The sequence below is a fragment of the Meles meles genome, chromosome 5 (assembly GCF_922984935.1).
Source record: "Meles meles chromosome 5, mMelMel3.1 paternal haplotype, whole genome shotgun sequence".
Taxonomy (NCBI): Eukaryota; Metazoa; Chordata; class Mammalia; order Carnivora; family Mustelidae; genus Meles; species Meles meles.
This window is the reverse complement of record NC_060070.1, coordinates 67,842,482-67,865,557: the sequence shown is the minus strand read 5'-3', so window position 1 is coordinate 67,865,557 and position 23,076 is coordinate 67,842,482. Positions and strand designations below refer to the sequence as shown.

The 23,076-nt window shown below is 39.5% G+C and overlaps 1 protein-coding gene across 2 annotated transcripts in view; it reads left to right on the top strand.

Moving 5' to 3' along the window:
* The window catches only part of MYB (MYB proto-oncogene, transcription factor), a 34,272-nt gene extending 11,662 nt beyond the window's left edge, over positions 1-22,610 (top strand). The window contains exons 7-16 of one of the 2 annotated variants that reach the window (XM_046006840.1): positions 263-343; positions 817-921; positions 2,241-2,495; positions 3,386-3,748; positions 5,259-5,401; positions 6,608-6,722; positions 6,814-6,939; positions 8,141-8,251; positions 10,393-10,500; positions 21,249-22,610. In XM_046006840.1, coding sequence (XP_045862796.1) covers positions 263-343; positions 817-921; positions 2,241-2,495; positions 3,386-3,748; positions 5,259-5,401; positions 6,608-6,722; positions 6,814-6,939; positions 8,141-8,251; positions 10,393-10,500; positions 21,249-21,365 — 1,524 coding nt within the window. In that variant the 3' untranslated portion in view covers positions 21,366-22,610. The remainder of the gene's footprint in view (positions 1-262; positions 344-816; positions 922-2,240; positions 2,496-3,385; positions 3,749-5,258; positions 5,402-6,607; positions 6,723-6,813; positions 6,940-8,140; positions 8,252-10,392; positions 10,501-21,248) is intronic. The other variant, XM_046006841.1, reaches the window with a different exon arrangement.
* Positions 22,611-23,076: the final 466 nt, after the last annotated feature.

Below are 23,076 nucleotides of genomic sequence, written 5' to 3'. Positions count from 1 at the left end.
TACTTCTCATCAAGATCAATGAGAACTTTAAATCTCTTTATGTTCCTTCAACTACTTATTTAGCCATTTTTAAAGACTTGGCTAAATTTTCAAATTAGAGGGTTGTTGTTGTTTTTTTCCTTTTTTTTCCTCTGTGTCTGAATTTTATCAGTAGAGTTTTGTTTTTCCTCAGTCCTAGAGCAAAACCTCAGAAAGCCAAGTCCCCTAATGCCTATGTGATCATGAATGACTCGGCCTTTGTTTGTCTGCCTTTTTGATCTAGGTCTCCAGTCATGTCCCGTATCCTGTAGCGTTACATGTAAATATAGTCAACGTCCCTCAGCCAGCGGCTGCAGCCATTCAGGTAAGATCATTTGAAGACATTTTCCTCAAGAAACTCGTGGGCTGTTCAAAGCAAACTTTTTAAAGATGTGCTTTATTTCTTTCATCTAAACACTTATTTTCACTTGACCAGCTGAAGTAAAAGAGAGAGAGAAAAAAAGAGGGCAGAGTGGAGAGTGGGGTGGAGTTCTGGCCAGCAGGCTACCAATCTTCGCTTCTAGGGGAAACCTGCTTAGGAATTCTCTGGTTCTCTGATGTTGTTAGCTGAACCAGCACATCCGCGAGTGCCCCCTCGAGACTCAGATCTCGCATCGCTCCCTTACATCTGGAAGAACCTTCCCAAAGCTTTGTACAGTGGCTGGATTCTGCTGGCATTGATCTCACACTGAGGCTCACAGAGCCCAATGGTTCCTCACAACTGTGGGCCACAACAATTTTATCTATAGCTTCCAGTCAGGCCCTTGAATTTTATTCTCTCTTAACTTTTAATTTCAGAGACACTATAATGATGAAGACCCTGAGAAAGAAAAGCGAATAAAGGAATTAGAGTTGCTCCTCATGTCAACTGAGAATGAGCTCAAAGGACAGCAGGCGCTACCGGTAAGAACAGAACCATGTGCTTCAATGGGGGACAGACAGCAGCGTCACCCCCACGCCCTCTGTCTCTTTTCCCTTCTCTTCTAACTACTACATTAACCACGACTATAGATCCATTGATAGTGCTTGAAGAGAAGTTGCTTGTGCTAAAATGCAGTTGGGATCCCAATGTATGTTGACCAAATTGAACGTGGCCCTTTTGTGTGGCAGAGTCCATTTGTGGGGGCCACCATCGATTCTCTTGTTTTTTCAGGACTGTTATCCATTCGAAGACTAACTAACGGATATAAATAAATGAAAATCTGCCATTTTTTACAAAGATACCTGTCTCTGGTATCTATTCAATTGACATTTTTCTTTTTCTATCATTTTTCTTAACCTAGATTTTCTTACTTTATTATTTCACATATGATCTGATGCCTGTTCCATATATACATGGAAGAAGGTATGGATAAGCTCTCCGTAAATAACAGGACTGCTCTCTTTTTTGCACGCATGAGAGCTGTGAGGACCACTACTGATTTTTTTGGTGGGTGGACTGCGAACTGAGAACGTGACCTGTACTTTGTAACCTATGTAGTTAAACAACAAAGAGAATAAAAGAGATGTAATACCCAGTAGGGATTCATAGGAGTGGATTCCTTTGGGGTTAAATAGTAAGACGATTATGTGCATATGTTAGTTCAGCCACTTTTTAACTTTAGTTCTGTGCATATGTTAGTTCAACCACTTTTTAACTTTAGTTCGCGTTTTGCAATGTCTCCTGTTGCGTGGTCATGCTGAAAGGCGCCTTCTGTTAGTGCGCTCTTCTGCTTTCCTAACCACGTTGATCTGGCAGCCCTTCAGGGCCTCAGTGCAATTGGGAACATTCAGAAGGGATAGAAGCAAAAAGAGTATATGCAGATAAAAGGAACTCTAACTCTTGAGTCTCCTGGCCTTTTTGTAGGTTAATGGGACAATGCTTAGTTCGCAGCAACTATATGTGCCCTTTTGGAAGTTATGGTAAAGTAGATCTTGAAGGTGGCCTGTGTGAGACTTGTACTTTGTGACACAGTCCCTCTGTTTACAGTTTTAGCAAAATGATGACAGTGAGGGTGCTCATGGAGGCGACAGACCTTAACGCTATTAAAAAGCAGGGTCTTGCATCGATAAAAGGAAACATCTTGACAACTGTTTCATAGGCGCAAGTTTTGGGTGATGCAACTACTTTTATCTTTCCTCCAACAGCATCTGATACCTTGTGCAACTTCATTGCTAAGTTCCTTCTCCCTTTCTTCTCCCCGCTCTTTCTTTGTCCCCCACCCCCCTCAACCCCGCCTTAGACCCAGAACCACACATGCAGCTATCCCGGGTGGCACAGCACCACCATCGCTGACCACACCAGACCTCATGGGGACAGTGCACCTGTTTCCTGTTTGGAAGAACACCACTCCACTCCATCTCTGCCTGTGGACCCTGGCTCCCTACCTGAAGAAAGTGCCTCCCCAGCAAGGTGCATGATCGTTCACCAAGGGACCATCCTGGATAACGTCAAGAACCTCTTAGAATTTGCAGAAACACTTCAATTTATAGATTCTGTAAGTAGAACTGTTAAGACAAGTTTATGTTTTTGCAGATGGATTAGGAAACCCATTTCTCAGATGATTGCCATTTTCTGTTGCAAAGATCATGTTATTAGCATATATTAATGTAAAAGTATGATTTCGGCCTTTGCATCTATCTTTTTTCAGAGATCTGAATTCATAGACAACCCAGATAAAAGGTAGCTTTTCACGCATTTCCTTCAAAATGCATATTTTTTTACAATAGTAAAGTTAATGACCTATAAGTAGATCCTGGTTTATGAAATGAGCTTTGAGTTATTTGTAACTTATTTTACTTTGTTACTTCTTTGTGTTTCTCCAGAATTGTGCTTTGCTTTCGGATAACACATTAAGAATTGTGTTTGCTCAGAACTTAAAAGCAGCCTTTCTATGTATCTGAAGCAGGAAGGAGTTCACTGGTGGTACATGGCTCTCACCACAAAACATTGATCATTGATTCCCAGTCCCAGCTGGTTCACTAAGACAAACTATCTTTAGTGAAATACATGTGAGTGCAGCACCCAAAATGTAGACACTCAGTTCATTTCCTTTGTCGCTAAAAAGCATATTTATGGCCTATCCATCAAATGGGATGCCCCTTGCCAAAATGCGCCATCTAGAACAGGTTTCCTTTTTGCTTTGGATTGCATGAAAGTGAGAGAGTCTGGGGGGTTCCCTGTGGCATGTCCACAGGGACTAGCGTGCAGGCAGCATGGGAGACCCGCTGTGCAGCGTCCCAGAACAATCATGAATCCTGAGGCCATTTCTCAAGAGGGCCAGGTGTTTTGTCCACCGTCAGCATCTCTTCCTCAGCGCTGTTTCAGGTGGAGGCACGCAGCAGGCACACACCGTCTCAAAGTTCTGCACCTCCCACATTGTTTCAGGATTCTTCATCACGGTGTGATCTCAGCAGTTTTGAATTCTGTGAAGAACCAGAGTTTTCACCTAGCCAACAGCATGCAGGCAAAGCCCTACAGCTTCAGCAAAGAGAGGGCAGAGTGACTAGCTCTGCAGGAGAGCCTAGCACGAGGGCGCACAGACTCAAGTTGAACGAGGGTTCCCTTGACCCGCTCAAGCTCTCACCTCCTTCGAGGCACAGCACACTTCCACTGGTCATCCTACGAAAAAAGCGGGGCCAGGCAAGCCCCTTGGCCACGGGAGACTCTAGCTCCTTCGTATTTGCTGGCGTCAGCAGCTCAACTCCCCAGCGTTCCCCTGTCAAAAGCCTACCCTTCTCCCCTTCACAGGTAGAGCACAGTTTCTGCACGGCTTTTACTAATTTTCAACAGCCACTTGAGCCTTAATAATCTGGAAACTAATCCTTTGGAACAAATGACTAATTACTGTTGCCCTCACTGATTCTGTGCCATCGTTGACCCTGGCTGTTGCCACGTCATACTGCCTCCCATAGTTGGAGCCATCTGTAGGCTGACTGCTGATTTTGTCATAATTCTCTCTCTTTCTTTCGGGTGATTTAAAACACTGTTAGTTGCATGGGATGTGCTTTTATTTCCTCCAACGTTAGAGTTGAACATTCTATCCCTTCCTTTTCTCCCATCCCTTCCCCCTCCTTAAGAACTTTAGCAGATTTTCTGCATTTGTTCACTTATTATTTTGTGATTCACTGACCCAGGGAGGAGGGAACCAAACTGGGTTTGGAGAGCATTTGGTTTGCAACCAGAAGCTTGAGAGATTCTGATCCATACTTCAGTGCGAAAGTTTTGGGAAAGCATAAGAAACAAATGCTTAAGGAAAACAACTTATGTTTTATTTTTAATTTCTCAACACTGGCTTTTTTAGGTTATGCCATACTATTTTATCAACATGGTTTTTTGCCATGAATATTCTCATTGCATAGAGTTTTTTCAAGGCATGGAAGTTATAATTCTTAACAGAGACTTGTAGTCTTTAATTGCTAAACTGATTGAAGTTATTAGATAATTTGGCACTTTAACACATTTTCCCAAGTATGTCTGTTGAGTTTATTTTAAGGACAGCTTTAAGTATGAGAAAATGAAGCACCCACCCCCCAAATTATCTTGTTATTTGTTTGTATCTTCCAAATTGTGTTCTGGAGAATATTAGTTCTGCAAGGCTTTAGTAGATGTTCCAGAAAAAAATCTAAATATATACGAATATAAGCTTGGGAAGCACTATCTTTACTACAGGACCTCTCAGAGTTTTTAAAGACACTGATGCACATTGTAAATATCCAGAAGGAGATTATGATATGTTTGTTTTCCAAATTTATTTTACCTTAGAACTTTTTGAGGAACACCTATGATTGCCCCTGAACAATGGCATTCTGAGAAACATATCTTATTATTCAAGAATTTTCCATATAATGCAAACCTTCCATCATAATAATTCATAGGTCATTAAAGAGAAAAAAAAAACAGCATGAAAGAAAAACAATAATTACTTTCCAAAAAATCACTTTAAGGCTTATAATCTTAATAAAGTATGCAGCTCATTCTCTTTAATGACAAATAGTATTTATTAAGAATATTTTCATAGGATTTTGCGAGTTTTTTAGCAACGACCCTAGGTTTTATTGCTTGGAAATTACACTCCAAATTGCACTCCAACTGAAATAAAATAATACCCTATCCAACACTATGTGCTTATTAATATCTTTATTATTTTACGTAATGGGTCAGTAAAACATACTCGCTTGTTACCATGGTGTGATATTTAAGTTGGGCTGAATAAGGAATCACTGCTTACGTAATATTTTTTCTTTCTTCCCATATTTAGTTCTTAAACACTTCTGGTAACCATGAAAACTTAGACTTGGAAATGCCTTCTTTAACTTCCACACCTCTCAATGGTCACAAATTGACTGTTACAACACCATTTCATAGAGACCAGACTGTGAAAACTCAAAAGGAAAATACTATGTAAGTGCTTGGTTCAAGAATAAAATTATTTACTTTTATTTAATTAATGGAATATAGCCTCCAAATATGTGACCCATTTGTATGTATCTAATCAGGGATATTCCCACATTGACTATATCTGTCCTAGGCATGTTACAACTACCTGGGGGAGGCAAGTCAGTAGGTAAACTAGATTACGTTTTGTAACTCACTTCAAAATGTCCTGTTCAGGGAGGCCTGGGTGGCTCAGTGGGTTAAAGCCTCTGCCTTCGGCTTGGGTCATGATCCCAGGGTCTTGGGATCGAGTCCTGCGTGGGAGGTGGGGGGGTCTCTGCTCAGCAGGAAGCCTGCTTCCTCCCCTCTCTCTCTCTCTGCCTGCCTCTCTGCTTACTTGTGATCTCTCTCTCTTTCTGTCAAATAAATAAATAAAATCTTAAAAAAAAAAGTCCTATTCAGAAGGACTATGTAGAACCACATGCAGAGGTGAGATCATACTCATATAACTTTTCATTCAGTTGTTCAGTTTGCTCAGTAAGGCTTTTTCTTCTTCACTGAGAACAAAATTTTCAACCTCCTTTCCTCTCTGCTTATAAAATTCAGAATAACAATGGTATGGTTCTTTACTTAGTTCATATTCTTTAATCTTATGTTTCCTTTTTGAAATTTATCTATAGATAGGACTTCTAAAATCCCCAGTAATATCATATGATCAGAAGCCAAGGAGTGATTAAGCAATGTTTATATTTTTTAAAAAAACCTTCCTCTATTCAAAGAAATGGCAGAGAATATCAATATGAATTATAAGAAACCTTTAAAAATGATATCTTACAATTTCCACTTACAATAAGTACATTTTAAAAAGTTAACGTATGTTTTCTGTTGTGGGCCTCTTTTAATGAATAGATCAAATAGATTTGGAAATGACAACAAATCTTTATAACGTTTTTAGTCATTATAAAAACCTAGGATCACTGTGTCTCCAGAATGATGAAAGAAAGATGAAAAATAGTTTAATCCTCTTAAGAGTATCATAATTTGAACTCTTTGGCAATATGTGATGTATATATTATCTTTTTCTTAACAACACATATATGGTTAATTCACATACCCAATTGTATATCAACAACAGAGTTTATTCAGTACAAAAATATTGCATTGAATAGGCAGAGTGATGGAAAGGACAAATGTTCTTCTGTAACTGAACCAACACTTGTTTTCTTTTTAAAGTTTTAGAACTCCAGCTATCAAAAGGTCAATCCTAGAAAGCTCTCCAAGAACTCCTACACCATTCAAACACGCCCTGGCAGCTCAAGAAATTAAATATGGACCTCTGAAGATGCTAGTAAGTCCGGGCCAAGTTCCCGAGGTTAACTGGTTGATTAGCGCAGACAGAAATTGTCCTCTGATGCACACATACCCACTCTTCTTTTCAGCCTCAGACACCATCTCACCTAGTAGAAGACCTACAGGATGTGATCAAGCAGGAAACAGACAAACCTGGCATTGTTGCCGAGTTTCAAGAAAATGGACCCCCTTTGCTGAAAAAGATCAAACAAGAGGTAAGTGCGAGATGCTTTGGAAGGAGTAAGATGTGAATCCTGCTGCCTCTGTTCCTTGTGGCCGCCTTATATGTCTGGCATCAGGACTGGGGATCAACAGCACTTTTCATTCAAGATTTTCCTGCAAGATGTGGCTAAGAGGTACTGCCAGACTGTAGTAGGCATGGGACCTCTCATCTGGGAGGCCAAGCCACCTCTACCTACTTCGTGTTTGAACAGAAAATGTGTTAGGGAGGATAAAAAAAAAAGAAAGGAAAACATTTTACTGGATTTTTTATTTTTGTTGGTTTGTTTTTTAAGTAGGCTTCATGCCTAGCATGGAGCCCAATGCAGGGCTTGAACTCACGACCCTGAGATCAAGGGATGGATGTTCAGTCGACTGAGCCATGCAGGCACTTCTTTTCTGTACATTTTTATCACTGATACACAAACACATAGATAATTAATACACATGATTTTTAATTTTCAGATGTCATGGAGAGTTGAAATTTAAATTAAAATAATAGTATCTAATAGTGTCTAGTATAAAAGAAAAAGACACTAACGTGCAAGGATCAAAGTTTTAGTTTGTGGGGAGCCGGGTGGCTCAGATGGTTAAGCATCTGCCTTCAGCTCAGGTCATAGTCTCCAGGTCCCGGGATCAAGCCCTGAGTCAGGCTCCCAGCTCAGCAGGGAGTCTGCATCTCCCTCTCCCTCTGCCTCTCCCCTTGCTTGTACTCTCTCTCTCTCAAATGAATAAATAAAATCTAAAAAAAAAAAAAAAAGTTTTGTCTTGGGTGGCAAGTAGCATTTCCTGCAGGTGGATATAGAGCCTCTGGAATTTTTTTTCATAGAAGGATAAATGTTTGAGAGACTGACCAGAGATTGACTCATTGAGATGTGATTGACAAAATTGTGAGATTTAAAGTGTACAACCTGACGACATGGTATACACATACATTGTGGAAGGATTCTCCCTCACTGAGTTAATGGGCACACCCAACACCTCACACGTTGACCTTTTGTTAAGTTTTTTTTGTGAGAAGTTTTAAGTTCTGCTCTCTTAGCCCATTTCAATTATACAGTACAGTGCTACCGACTACAGTCAACATGATATACATTAAATCCTCAGATATTACTCATTTTATAGAAATTTACTCTCAAATGTCAGTGTTCTGTGGTAAGTTCTAGAAACAACGAAGCACTTCCTGTTTGTTTTTAGGTGGAATCCCCAACGGATAAAGCAGGAAACTTCTTCTGCTCCAGCCACTGGGAAGGGGAGAGTCTGAACACCCAGCTGTTCACACAGGCATCGCCTGTGACAGACGTGCCAGTAAGTACTTGCCCATTTAGGAGATGTTGGTGCCCCACAGAATTCTCTGCGTGGTGCGTGAGGCTCCTGTGGTTTTAGCACTATTTAATGCATCCTATTTCTAAATGTTCTCTGTTGTATGACTGTTTTCTCATGATTATTAATGTTGAATATAGAAATTTTTGTATATGTATTGGAAATAGATTATTTTCCATGCAGATTTTTCATTACCTGTATTCTTGTGATTTGAGCATCCCTGTCACTTAAAAAATCTGCTGCGCCAAAATACATGTTTCCATGAAAGCAGAACGTTAATTTTACATTTTCTTTTCATGTGTTTGTCTTCTAAGGGTAGTATTTCCTCCTTGTTGCATTGCCTCCTCTTTGGTTTCAGGTAGCATCTAGCATGAGGCCAGTCCGTGTCTATAGCAGACGCTCTTTATTGTTCTTATTACTGCATGACTTTGCTTGCCACCATTTTTTTAAAATAAACTTTATTCTTTAGAGCGGTTTTGGGTTCACAGCAAAGCTGTAAAGCTACCAAGATTTTCCACACACCCCTGCCCCCGTACCTGCATAGCCCTCCTCGTTGCCGACATCCCTCACTAGACTGGTACCTTTGTTACCGCTGATGAACCAACATCATTGACCCTTCCTCCCCCAAAGTCCATAGTCTATATTAGGGTTCACTGTTGGCGCTATACATTCGATGGGTTTGGACAAATTTATGACGTGTATCCACCATTAGAATAGGATAGATACACAGTAGTTTCATTGTCCTAAAAATTCTCTGTGGTCTACCTATTCGTCCCTCCACCACCAACCCCTGCCTCTGCCAACCCCTGGCAACCGCTGATCTTTTGACTGTCTCTATAGTTTTGCTTTTTCCAAGACTTCATATGGTTAAAATCATATACCCTGTAGCCTTTTCAGACAGGCTTCTTTCACTTAGTGATTTGTATTTGTTTCCTCCGTTTCCTGTCATGGCTTGATGGCGCCTTTCTTTTTAGCACTCAGTTACCACCATCTTTAAAGTTTGGAGTTTGCAAATGGTTGTCCTATTTGGAGAATCAGAGCTCATAAGAATAGTTAATCTTGTTCAGTATGTACTAAGGGGTAAGTGCCATTCTAAGAGCTTCAGATGCATCACCTCATTGAAGCCTCACAACAGCCTTGCAAAGTTGGTAACATCATCTTTGCCATTATACCAACTGGGAAATGGGCACAAGGAGGCTTACTTACTTGCTTAAGATTTTATAACCAATAAGTGGTGGTTCGGGATTCGAACTCAGAAAGTCTTGTTCTAAATTCCATGCTTTTAAGCATTATACTACGCTGCCATTAATTTGTAGCTCTAAAAAATATTTTGGTACCAATATACAGAATAAAGAGTTCTCTAACTAGCACTAAGTAAATCTTTCATTTTTATTTTAGAAAATATTTGTTTCTTTATTTTAGAAGAGCAAGAGCAGGAGGAGGGGCAGAGGGAGAGGCAGAGAGAATCCCAAGCAGACTCCCCACTGATTTCAGAGCCCAAATCAGGGCTTGATCTCACGACCCTGAGATCATGACCTGAGCTGAAATCAAGAGTCAGATGCTTAACCAACTGAGCCACCCAGGTGCCCAGTCTTTCACTTTAATTTATTTTATTTTATTTATTTGAGAGAGAGAGAGAGAGCGAGTGTGAGAGTAGTGAGGTCAGAGGGGGAGAGCAGACTCCTCACGGAGCAGGGAGCCCAATGTAGGAGTTGATCCTGGGACTCCAGGATCATGACCTGAGCTGAAGGCAGTTGCTTAACCAACTGAGCCACCCAAGCACCCCAGTCTTTCGTTTTTAAAAGCATGGATTTTTTTAGCAGATTCCTTTAATTCCTTTAGCAGATTTTTTATTTATTTTTTTTTTTTGAGTGCCCACCTCCTACCTAGAACTATGTGAGACCCCAAAGCTTTTTGTTTTAGAAGTGTTTGCCACGGTGGGATTAGGGTTGGGCGTATCTAAGGTCTTCTCTAAGCTCAGCAAGAAGAGAATTTCTGGCAGGTTCCCGCACTTGTTCCTGCTCCTGTGTATCACTTCATATAATCTCTTCTCTACAGTGTCAAAATTGTGTCAGCTCTCATATTTTCCAGGCTCATTTAAATTCCAAATTGTTCTTTCCCTTTAGAATATTCTCACAAGTTCCGTTCTAATGACGCCAGTATCAGAAGATGAAGACAATGTTCTCAAAGCATTTACAGTACCTAAAAACAGGTCCCTGGCGAGTCCCTTGCAGGTAATTACTGTTCCAACATTGGTGTCTTAAAAGCCATTCACTGAAACACTGTCATCTGGAGGGTCTTGGGGGGGTTTTATTTTAAGACGTTAGTTTTAGAGGAGTGATGCTTTTTAACTCTTGATGTCTAAAAATCTAACATTCCTTATTGCCACTCACATGAGGCACAGCGCAAGCTTTTATTAGAGCAGATTTTCAAAGCGTGATGAAGTGAAACATTTCTTACTGTGACTGAGGGCAAGATCAGTGCTTACGCGTGTCAATAATCTTCCTCTTCTGCTCTTAAACATGTCATAAAAAGTTTATGGGTATAGTTCTTTTTTTGTTTCAAAATTTTTACCTTTTATGCTTAATTAGTAAGCCATCAAAACTTAGGCACTATTTGGGTTTAAAATTAGGTTTGAAATTAACTAGTTGGAAAATGATTACCATCTATTTGACTACCAGAATAAGAAAGTCAGCTGCCAGTGTTGTGTGCCTAAGCTGTAGTTGATGGTCTGCTCCTGGGTTTTAATACCAAAAGAGATTTCCCTTATAACCCTGAAGTAGGTGTATGTTGATGAAATACAGCAAATGCCAAATTAATCCTGAGCCAAATGTAAAGAAGAATGCAAATTTACTCCCCTGAAGTATTTAAAGCAGTTCCCAACATTAAGTAGCCCAGCATCCAGCCACCTGCAGAGCCCTCCCCTCCATACTTCTGAGCTACCCTGAAGGAAACTTCACAAACCCTAAGGTGTATAGAAAACCTGGAGTCAGAAGTGGAAAGTGCTATTTGTACTGTGAGTTAATGGCACCAGAATAGGTTGGTGTGCTTTGAGAACTCGTCTTTTTTTTTTTTTCCTCTTAAGGGCTTCCCCATCATTGTGGTAGGTTTTCTCCCCCCACATTGTGAGAATCTTAAAACTGCCCCTTTTTAAGTATTTGTGATATTTGGTATTATTTTTTAAGTAATACAAATACTGCTAGAAGGGCTGTAGGCACATTTTGCTTCGTAATCAGATTGTTTTCCTGTGGCCTCTATCTGATCCAGCTGCTTTGGTGAGAGACTGACGGTTGACTGGAATATAGGACACAGAAGAGGGAAAGCCAGGGTGTTGGGGGCTTCTGGAGTGTTCCTGAGTCAGTCAGGCCTGGGTAGTCAGGCCTGTGTGTCACCAAGAACTGGGACAGGAAGAAGAGAACAAACTCCATTGAGGCCGAAGGGGGCCTAGAAAGCAGGTTAGAAGAATGTCAAGGTGAAGGTCAGCTCTTTGACCTAGACTGATCCTGGCTCCAGAACGGCCATGCATTCTTTGTTTTTCTTTTCATCTTCTTTCCAAAATACTTGGCCCTAGGTTTTTCAGAGCCTAGAATTTGACCATTGTTTTTAGTACAGCAAGCTAGAGTAAATCTTACATATATTTTATAACCTAGTCTGGGATTCAACCTATACTTACAGTAGTACAGAGAAAGGCATTCTGAATTTCAGAGAGCAAACATGTAAGTATATTTGAGGACAGTTATCATGATGTGAGTAACTATCATTGGGTAAGTTGAAAACCCCAGGTTGCTTTACTAAAATTGAATCCTAAAAGCTCTTGGGCCTAACTGAATAGTGTTTGGCCAAAACCATTAGAGCTGAACATGGAACTGATATAAAATATATGTTAAATAAAATTGGCAAGTTGTCAGTATTATAAAAAAGTAAGTTGTCAGATTTTTTAATCTTACATGCTGTTGTATTTTTTAAAAAATGCTCAGTATGGAACTTTATTGTTAATGTATTTATATATTATTTAATGGAAATATTAGTTATCTTTGAGACTCAAAATTAAGTAGAGCCCTGTTTCATTAATCTATATTTTCTGCCATATAAAGGAGTCGTATTTGACACTCTACAGATTCTAATATCTGTCTATTGGGATTAAGCCATTCATGTAGTGAAGGCAGTATTTGTCAATTCCACTAAATGAAATAATTGAGATCCAGAAGTTAATTTTAGAGTCAATGCTTCTATCTGCACTATATGGTTTACTGATTCATATTGCTTAAATATATCTTAATAACCTGCTGTGATAGATAACTAATTCATTTTAAGAAATACTCATTAAATGAATGAATAGCACACACCAAGAATTTCCATTGTTTTGTGTCTTGGAGCCCTAGCTTCTGATACCATAGAAATAGGCGATTTCTAAAATGTTTTAAACTTTTGTGATAAGTATTGGGAAATACATCAAATGAATCTCAATATTTAAGCATATATTATTTCTATTTCATGGAGTCCCAATTCAATAATATTTGCATAGGTTCTTATGCAATTTGGTAGTTTTGTTTGTTTAGGACATAATACTTTATCATATATTTCCATTGATAATTCAATTTGACTTAATTAGGCAGATTGCTCAGGAATAGCATTATTGAACAAATGCATTTCTTACATGCTCTGGCTTTTCAGCTTAAGAGTACTTTATATAACCTACAGCTTTTGTACTTATAATAAATCAAATATTAAATGGGATTTTAGCCAAATAGTCTTGATGTTTTTATCGTAGTGCTTTTAATTAAGACAACTAGATATGATTCCTAAAATAGTTTAAAATTTTGATATTTCTAAAATGTAAAATATCTGTCACTTAGATAGGGCAATTGATTGTCTATCCACCCTGTAGTCTAGATAACTTAGACACAAGAACAGTTTACTGAAGACTATAGTAATTCTGTGTTCTCTCATTTCAGTTTTAATCATCCCTGGCTTAATTATGGCAATAACACTTTAGGCAGAGCAATTACTATTTTTGAGGCCAAAATACTGGACCTTTATGGTTCTAGCTTCTAATGTACATAGAAATGCACATGCTTATACATAATTTTGTATAAGTTACATTTGATATTCTAAAACTAGAAATGCAAGAAGCTGTGAGTTTAACATTTTATTATGACAAGTTTCAAACATACATAAAATTATAGAAAATATTCTGATTTAGATTTAACAATTATTAACATTTTGCCATATTTACTGCATCTATTTTTTATCATGTGTTAAAATTCCAGACAATACAACATTTATTCATTTATGTACTTCCAGATATATCTCTAAAAATGTTTTTATATATGACCTAATACTGTCATCACACATTGTTATTTATGATAATTCCTTAATATTCTAATTCTGAGGCTGTATTTAAGTTTCCCCCATTAATCCAAAAAAGACTCTTCATTTTTCTAATCAGAAATGAAACAGTTTCACACAGTGCATTTTGTTGTTAAGTCTTTTAAATCTCTTATAATCTCTAGACCAATGTTGTCCAATAGAACTCCTGCAGTGATGGAAATGCCCAATATGCTGTTGTCCAATATGATAACCACTAGTCATATGTGGCTATAGCACTTGAAATGTGGCTAGTGCCACTGAGGAACAGAATTTTCGATTTCATTTAATTTACACTGCTATAACTTAATAGTCATATTTCCTTGCTCTTTTCCTGTAATTAACCATTTCCCCCAAGAGCGCTGATCCTTTCAGTGGAAAAAGGTGTGTAGAGACCAAAATCAGGGTGCTGAGTATGTCCATGTGTTAGGTGGGTTGTCACTGAGAAGCAATGCATTTTAACAACTCAGAACTCCGAGTTACAATCCATAAACTATAATGCTTGCATAGAGGCTATATTATCCATTAGGTACGAATAATGTTCTATTTGTTTTTAAAATTATTTATGCTCAGCCTTCTTCCCCAAAGGAATTTGTGGCAGCTGCACAATCTTATAATTGTTGAATTTCTTTTTTCTTTTTAAAGGTGCTTTAATTTTACGTTGTACTAGTGAACAGGGACTCATAATAAAAATGTTCTGAGACATTTTTGATATTTGTGTCTCTTTCATGTAGCCCAGAATATGTGAGATCTTCATGTTAGACAATTGTACCATGTTTTTCCCTCATTGTATGGGGGTAGAGGATGGAGTCTAGAAAGTTATAAAACTATCTAATTTGGGGAAATAAAATTTGGCTTAGAAAGCTTGCAGATTGGGACACACACATGAACGCAAAGCTCCCTCCTCAGCAAAGAGAAAAGAGCTACCTGTTTTCTTCAAAATGCTTTCAATTAGCTTTACATTTTGAAATAAATATATTATGCTAATAAACATTTCTTGAGGTAGACATTTTCATTGGCAGATCCGAAACTGTACTTAAGTTATAAGCCTTCTGAACTTCTGTATTTTTCTCTTAAATTATAATTTCCCTTTATTCCTATTTAAAACCCAAGTGTAAAAGATGTGTTCATATGCTGTTTTACTCACTCACTTTCCGCTTTTTTTCTAACCACAGAATGACAGCTTTAAATTTTAATTTCCTGACTTGGCTTGTCATGGCCTTACTTTTGTAAAACAGTGAATTTAAGTGACTTTCTCGGGCCATTATTATTTAAACACATTTGCACAGCATTGAGGAATCTTAAAATATTATTGCAAGCAGATGAGACTCAACTTTTCATTTCCATGTGTTTTTGATTGCTCCTATCTTTATACGAATTGTTAATGAATTTTTTTAAAAAACAGGGCAAATCCTTTTTGTATGATCGGCATTGCTGAAGAGCATGATAAGCTAGCATGCAGACAACAGGAACCTGGGGTCTAGTCTAGACTCCACCATTTTCTGATTATGTGATCCTAATTCATTAACCTCTTCAGACCAAAATGTTCTTGTCTATAACTTGAAGACTATAGTATGTCCTCCACTCATCATACAAGGTTGGTAGGACGATGAAATGGACATGACATTGCTTTCAAAATGGCAGCACAACTGCCCATGGACATTGGTGGTATCTATTATTATGCAAAGGCTGTCCACAGTCTCTGTCAGAAAGACGGGCAAGGAGGCCTCCCCTATGGCCAGGGCTTCTTGCCCTGTGGTGTACAATTTCCTCTAGCACATTCTTTCTCATTCCCGGTTCCACTCTTGCAGAACTGTGTCAGTGGGTCACCCAAAGAGAGAGCTGACTCAGCTGATTCCTGAAATAAAGGTAGTCAGAGCTACCTTTGGTATGATGGAGATGAAACAAATGATTAACTGGTTTTCTCTATTTTTCTGCTTCTTGTGTTGGCATGTCAACAGACAGAGAAAACAATCTGTCTACACACGACATAGGTCTTTCTGGGTATTTCTTAATGTACTGTGGTGTTGTTGACCTGCTCCTTTGGATACCTCTGTACTCATTTGGTTCTCCCTTGGGTCACTTTTTTCCACTTGCCCCAGCAAGTATTCACATAGTCGTTAGTAGTACTTCGGTGACCTCCTTTCTATATATGTTTTAAATTAAGCCAGTTGGCCATATACAGCTTTTGGGTTGAACTAGAAAAGGCTGAATAAGGAGGGGAAAGGATATCAAGCTCAAATTCAGAATGCCCTGCCCCAGACAGTACAAGACATGGATTTTTTTGTTTGTCTATTTTTGTTCACCTTAGTAAATACTAAGATGCTAACTCTTTCTTGGGCCAGCAAAGATAGAATTGCTTTGGAGCAATTTGGCACTTGTCTTAATCTTAATAGTCTGAACTAATATGTGACACCCTAGCCTATAAATGTTTACGAAGTCTATAAACATGTAAGATGAAGTGACACCCCTGAGACATGTAGGAAAAACTCCAAACTGGGGAAAATTATAGTCACATTAGCAACAGTTAACTTGGGTTTGGGTGGGCAGTGGAGGCGCAGGTGGATGGGGCAACTTCCAATCACTGCCTGGACCTTTAATTCCCTAACTTTTAAGGCTTTTTCTATGAGAAGTTAAAAACCCTGAAGTTGGGGTCATTTCACAGTTTTGTGCAGACATTGGGAGGCGTTCATGCGTGGGAGAAGTTGACCACTGACCTTACCTTAGTGACATTTCATCTCTGGTCCATCCCTGACTTTCAAGATTCAACAGTTTTCAAGATTTTTACATTATGTCTTATAATTGATACATCTTTAAATGATGCCCTTTGGGGAAGGAATTTTTGACTTTTAGACTTTTAGTCCAGAGCAAGTCTTTTCTTCAGATGGGTTAAATAGAATAATCGGATAATTCTTGTTCTTACTCGTTAGGACACCTGTTTATTATTTAAAAACAGAACGAAAGAAAAAACAGTACTGTCTCATGAGCTGCTTTGGTTTTACAAAATCATTTTTTAATGACTGATGCAAATTTTTTATTAGGGCTCTGAATTGGAAAGCACGTAGCTTGCCAAGATTTTTGAACATCAGCTATTGTGTGAAGTTGCAGTGTGAATATAATAATGTTCAGCGTGATGAAAAAACCTGTACTCTAAAGGAAAACAAGAAGACAATCTAATTCTGACAGAAAACCACCTGTGGACATGGGCTTGTCTCATTTTATTTCTTCTGTTTTCCACAAAGAAGCCAAGTATTTATTTCAAGTGCCTTAGCAGGATATCCCAGTTAAAGTTTTGACAGTCTGTTTACAGTTCACTTCTGCCCCAAGGACAATTAAAGGCCCATCACAGGATAAACAAGGTGACTCTCAGGCAGGAGGAGGAGGATGTGTAGTAGGATTATTAATGTTGAAATGAATTAGCATTTGAGTGACAGGTCTGCATTAACACGAGAATTCATGTGCAGAAATCCGTAATTCTAATCAATCCTTTAGTGTAAAGGAAGCTAAAATTCAAGACGGAATAAAGGAGGCACAAGGGTATATGTGACAGTAGTAAAAAATATTCTTCCAGCCTGAAGACATTTAATCCCCCTTTGTCAAAACTCTTCTGTTTGCTTGAAAATTTGGCCCAGGGCCACAGGGCTTCAAGGTAGGGAGAGGGAAGGAAGATGTAAGGAGAGAGAAGGAAGCAAAAGAGGAGGCCATCGTCATTTCAGCTGTTGGACCCGAACACCTCTTCTCTTACCTGAGTACCGGTCCCTCTGCTCTTCCGTAACTCTCACCCTGGCGGTCTGTGTCTGCTCTAACCAGTTTTTTCATTCATTGTTGTAAGAAGTACTCACACCCGCAGAAAAGGAGATGCCCGCTCATGGTGCCCACTGGCTTTTCTACACACAGTGGCTACTGGGTCCTGGTGTTTGTCTGCACCAGGAGAGTCATGTGTTCCAACTGTCTTGCTCTCCCTGGGCTTTGAGCTACAGGGCTTAGATGCCCTTGAGATGCTCCATTTTCTGGAATTCGATTTGTTTCTTGGAAAATTCTGTTTTGACTTAGGAAAAGCTGACTATTTGAAAAGTTTCCTTAAAACACTAATTAAAAATATAGGGTACCTTTTTCATATTGATCTTGTTTTAAATATCTAATCCTGGAGAAAGAGCCAAACATGGATAAAGTGGTGAGCCAATGTAGGAGATCCAATAAGAACACAGTCGAATTTCAAGTTAAGAATATATGAAACTGATAATACTCAGTATTCAGTTCTCCTGAACAGATTCTGGGAACCCTGAATTAACTTAAGTACTGTATGACCAAGGGTCAGAACCTAACTTTTACCAAGAGACATGGTAAAAAACAAGCAGGAGATTGTTTTCATTTAATATTTTAAGATACATAATTTACATGTTTAGAAAAATTGAGTCTATATTTATTGACGCACAGCTAAGAAAAATTCTTTAAAAAATTTTTTTTAAATTTAAATTCAATTAATTAACATATAATGGATTATTAGTTTCAGAGGTAGATGTCAATGATTATTCAGTCTTATATACTACCCATCACGTGTCCTCTTTAATGTTCATCACCCAGTTACCCCATCTCCCACAGACCCCCGCCCTCCAGCAACCCTCAGTTTATTTCCTATGATTAAGAGATTCTTAGGGTTTGTTTCCCTCTCTGCTTTCATCTTTTATTTTTTCCTCTCTTCCCATATGATCCTCTATTTTGTTTCTTAAATTCCACCTAGGAGTGAGATCTTATGATAATTATCTTTCTCTGATTGACTTATTTTGCTTAGTATAATACCCTCCTGTGCCATCACATCGTTTGAAATGGCAAGATTTTTCTTTTTTTTTTAATGGCTGAGTAATATGAAGTAGAAAAATTCTTCACCGGAGAAAGATAGAAACATTTGTCCCTGTTTCTCACTTTTCTCTCCAACCTCACCTTCATTCCCCCTTCCCCTCCATCTGTTTGTATGGATTCTCTCAAAATAGGTATTTTGGGGTTTTGTGTGTGTCATACATGATTTGGGATTTACATAGAAGATATTGGCATATGAAGGTATTTCCTTCTGCAGCCTCTTCACTCACTTGTTTTTAAGATCCATGTCCTTGATTCTGAGCATTGCGCAGTTCTTCATGCAGACCAGACGTCCGCCATATTTCCCTCTTCATTCTGGAGTAGTGACAGGTCACACCACCACAGTGACAACAGATGCTAACTCAGTCACTGAAACAGTAACATCAACTTTTATTTTCTTAATTGGGCTTCATGCCTCATTTTGGTGTTTCAGCATGGCACTGAACAATTTAGCAACAACATGTAAACAACCGACTTAATTGAAATATGGACTTTGTATGGACAGATATACACCAGAGAAACATGTGTATTTAATCCGCTTGTTTGAACCTGGAGAACCATCATTTATTCAGAACTAATTCAAAGAAATACTGTAACTATTCTGGTGATTTTGTTTAGGAAAAGATTAAATGTGACCCAAGGCAGAAGTCAGCCCCAAACAAACACCTGTCATCCTTGTGATACACAGCTCCAGGAAAATATTATGATAATCCATTTTGCTATGTAGTATTTCAGGTTAGGTGCTGAGCTTCTGAGCCTTCGGAGCAAACGTGTGTAAACTTGGACGATGCCCTTCACATTGTGGTGAGACTGCGTGGCAGGTGGGGCAGAAGCCAGGAAACCAGCTCTGTGTCCTGTGCAAACTCCCAAGTTAGAAACATGGCACCGTAAGCCTTCTGTCACTGACACTTTGTTCCAGCCACTAGGCTAGGAAACCCCATCACCGTACAAATGGCACGTTCATTCAGAATGATTCCTCTTTGCTACAAAGCCTGATGATTTTCACCTTCACTCTGCCCCCTAACCCACCATCTAAACACTTCTTCCTGCAATCCAAGACCTCACTGGGCAGAGCCCACAATTTTCCACTGTTAAGGATGCTAATGGCAGGGGCATCCTACACTCCCAAGGGCCTGGACTCAGCCCGGCTTCACTACTTCTTAGCTGGTTAACCTTGAGGATGTTGCCTACATTCTTTCTTCCTATACCGTTGGCCGGTCTGCAAAACAGGGGCACTGATCCGCCCCTGTGCCTCTGGCAACCTGTGTGAGGATGACGTGCATGAGATGAAAGAGGGAAAACGCTTGGCACATGGTGACACTTGCTGAATGTTGTCACCAAATCTGCCTGATCTTCCTCTCTCGCAGTCTCTCCGGTAAGCAGTGTACAAACTGCAGCTTCCTGCTTCTTTCGAACTATTTCTCTACCCAGGGTGCCTTCCTTTTTTCTCTCCTGCCCATCTTGTCCTTTCCCTGGCAGTGTCTCAGTGCACCATCCCCCCTTCACCTGGGCACGGTCCCACGAACCTCCCACGCTGCCTCTTCTCACCCCACCTGGTTCCCATGCATTCACTTTGTCCTCTACAGGACCTTGGAGGCTCTAAAAAGCAGAGGCCTTTTTTGGCTTCTTCTTTTGTCCCATGGAAAAATCCCTCTTGGGTGTCCGTAGCGGGAAGAGTTGGGCTTTTACTAAACCACCGGTTTAGTTTTGAGCTCACAGACCCCAAATCTGCTTGTGTTTCTGTGTCCCCCTTTGCGGTGATGGCTAGAGAGCTCAGGCACAAGCTTGAGGCTGACAGCTAGCTGGCACACTGTATTTCATGACAAACGTTTTATGTACAAATATCACCCCATTGTCATGTTATTTATTTTTTAGATATTTCCCCATGACCCTGCCTTGGCTACTGTTTAATCCCTGTTATCTTATATTTATTTTGTGAGCATCATAAATCCTTTCAGGAACAAAGTAGAGCAAAACAGTACATATTTCAGTTGGAAGCAATATGGAGAGAAGGCAGGGTCTCAGACTGTGCAGGAAACAAACCTGGGCCCAAAGCCACTCTGCTCCTCACCCTTGGAGCGGCTTTGAGCAGGTTATGTCCACTCTCTGAGTCTCCATTTCCTGCCAGTTTGAAGAGAGAAAGAACCTCCCCATCAGGGTGCTTGTGCTGTGTCAATGAGATCATGACTGTGATGTGTTGAACACCAGACCCGGATGTTGATGCTGCCTAGTAGATCTTTCAGCGTGTCTTACCTGGTGAACAGAGATTTCTAAATTAATTGATATTTCACTGATAATATAAAATACATACTATGTTTAGTAGGGAGTCTGTTCCAGGACCTGTGGGAGCTTTTTCTCTTAGAGAACTGAAGCCCTCACCAGTTTACGTAACAAGTAAACACCCAGAGAGACGTCTTAGGTATCTGGGAGGATTAGGCCCATTCCTGTCTCCAACTTTGCAAAAATCACCCTAATCAACAAAAGGCGCTCAAGGGCCAAGATGCAACTGTAGCTTATGATCTTGTCTGAAGTGGGGTTTCCTCTCTCTTAGCAATAAGTGATTTCTGATCATTAATATCCCTTCAGAACGCCTGAGTCCCGTAAGTCAGATTTTATCTGACAAAGGCTCTCTGGTATCTCCTCTTGCTGTCTGAGGGTCAGAATTCCATCAGCTGGCCTTGCTGGGACTGGGAAGCCTCTGGGGCTGAAGTATGGGTCTCCTGTCTAACCTCGCCATTGGCCTCTTTCCCCCCATTAGCCTTGTGGTGGCGCCTGGGAAGCTGCCTCCTGTGGAAAGACGGAAGATCAGGTGACGGCTTCTGGTCAGGCTCGGAAGTATGTGAACGCCTTCTCAACCCGGACTCTGGTCATGTGAGACGTTTCTAGACAAGCATTATGGTTTTCAGAACACTTCAAGTTGACTTGGGATATGTCATTCCTTTACATGAGACTTTTCATGAATGGGAGAAGAGCCTATTTTTGTTGTGGTACAACAGTTGAGAGCAGCACCAAGTGCATTTAGGTGGATGAAATCTTCTGGGATTTCACCCCACAAAAAGGATTTTTAAAAAATAAATAAGTAAATAACAGTCTTACCTAATTTTTAGGTAATGAATTGTAGTCAGTTTAATATCTTAATGCAGATTTTTTTAATAAAACGTAAAGTGATTTATCTGTTTTTTAGAGGACCAACGGAACAGTATTTTTTTCCTGTGATGAGGTTTTTGAAATTTTACACACACACACAAAAAAAGGTATTCCAATATATCACTTTTCTCAATCACTAAACACAATGCATTACTGTAAATGTTGGCTTAATACCATGGGATCTTTAATCAAGATTGTAAATGCTCATTTATGGTTAATAACATTGGAGGTACATTTATTGTACTAAACCATTTTATGAGTTTTTTTTTGTTAGCTTGCTTTAAAAATTATTACTGTATGAAATAGTTTTATAAAAAATTATATTTTTATTCAGTAATTTAATTTTGTAAATGCCAAATGAAAAAATGTGTTTTGCTGCTATGGTTTTAGCCTGTAGACATGCTGCTAGTATCAGAGGGGCAGTAGAGCTTTGGATGGAAAGAAACTTGGTGTTAGGTAATTGACTATGCACTAGTATTTCAAACTTTTTTATTTTATATATATATATATGTAAAATATATATATATATACGTACCTCCCCCCCCCCACCCCCCATTGTAATACATTGGAAAACTTGTTTGGGAGATTTTGCATTTGTTGTTGTTACTGATTTGGGGTTTTTTTGTTTTGTTTTGTTTTGGTTTTGTTTTTTTTTTTTGGTTATTGATGGTTTCTAAGAGCATGCATTGCACTTCTTTTTTTTGGGAGATCTGTGTTGTTGATGTCCTGTGTTTTGTTCTGAGTTTGCCCTCACTGTTCTTTAATTCAGGGGTTATGTGTTTCATCGGCGTCCCCTATGGTTTCTGAGCATATGGGCTCGGAACTGCCGTACAGACCCTGTGTTTGCAACTGGAGTCAGGAAACTAGGGATGAAAGCCAGTGGCTGCCTTAAGAATATTTGGTGCCAGATGTCTGTCACTGAACTTGGAGATGACAGTGTACTTACTGCCTTGTAGAGAAATAAAGCTGTGTCCTTATTTTACTTACTTTTGGTGTCTCTCTTGTGATTGTGGACAATAGTCATGCTTTTAAGAAAATGGAGTGAATTCAAAACATTTTCTTGTGTTAGTAATTTGTGCACCACCTGAACTTCATGTGAAGAACCCAAGAATCCTTACTTTAAAGAAAGAAGAACAAGGAAACCAAGTGCAGTAGTTGACAACATAATCACAAGCAGAGGGACAGCTGGGAGGAATCCTGCAGACTGTGTTAGGGTTCCAGCAGCATTTGAGCTGGTATAACGTGTACTGATACCACAGATGTGGGCAGGGAGAGGAGGACCACAAGGCTGGTGCCCAGAGAGGGAGAGTCATAGAAAGCAGGAGCCCTAGAGAGGAGCCGTGACCTTTGGGGACCTCACAGGGAGACAGACAAGGGTAATGCCTGACTTTACTTCCATCCTTCCCATCTCTGTCAGGGGCTCTCATTTGCAGAACCAA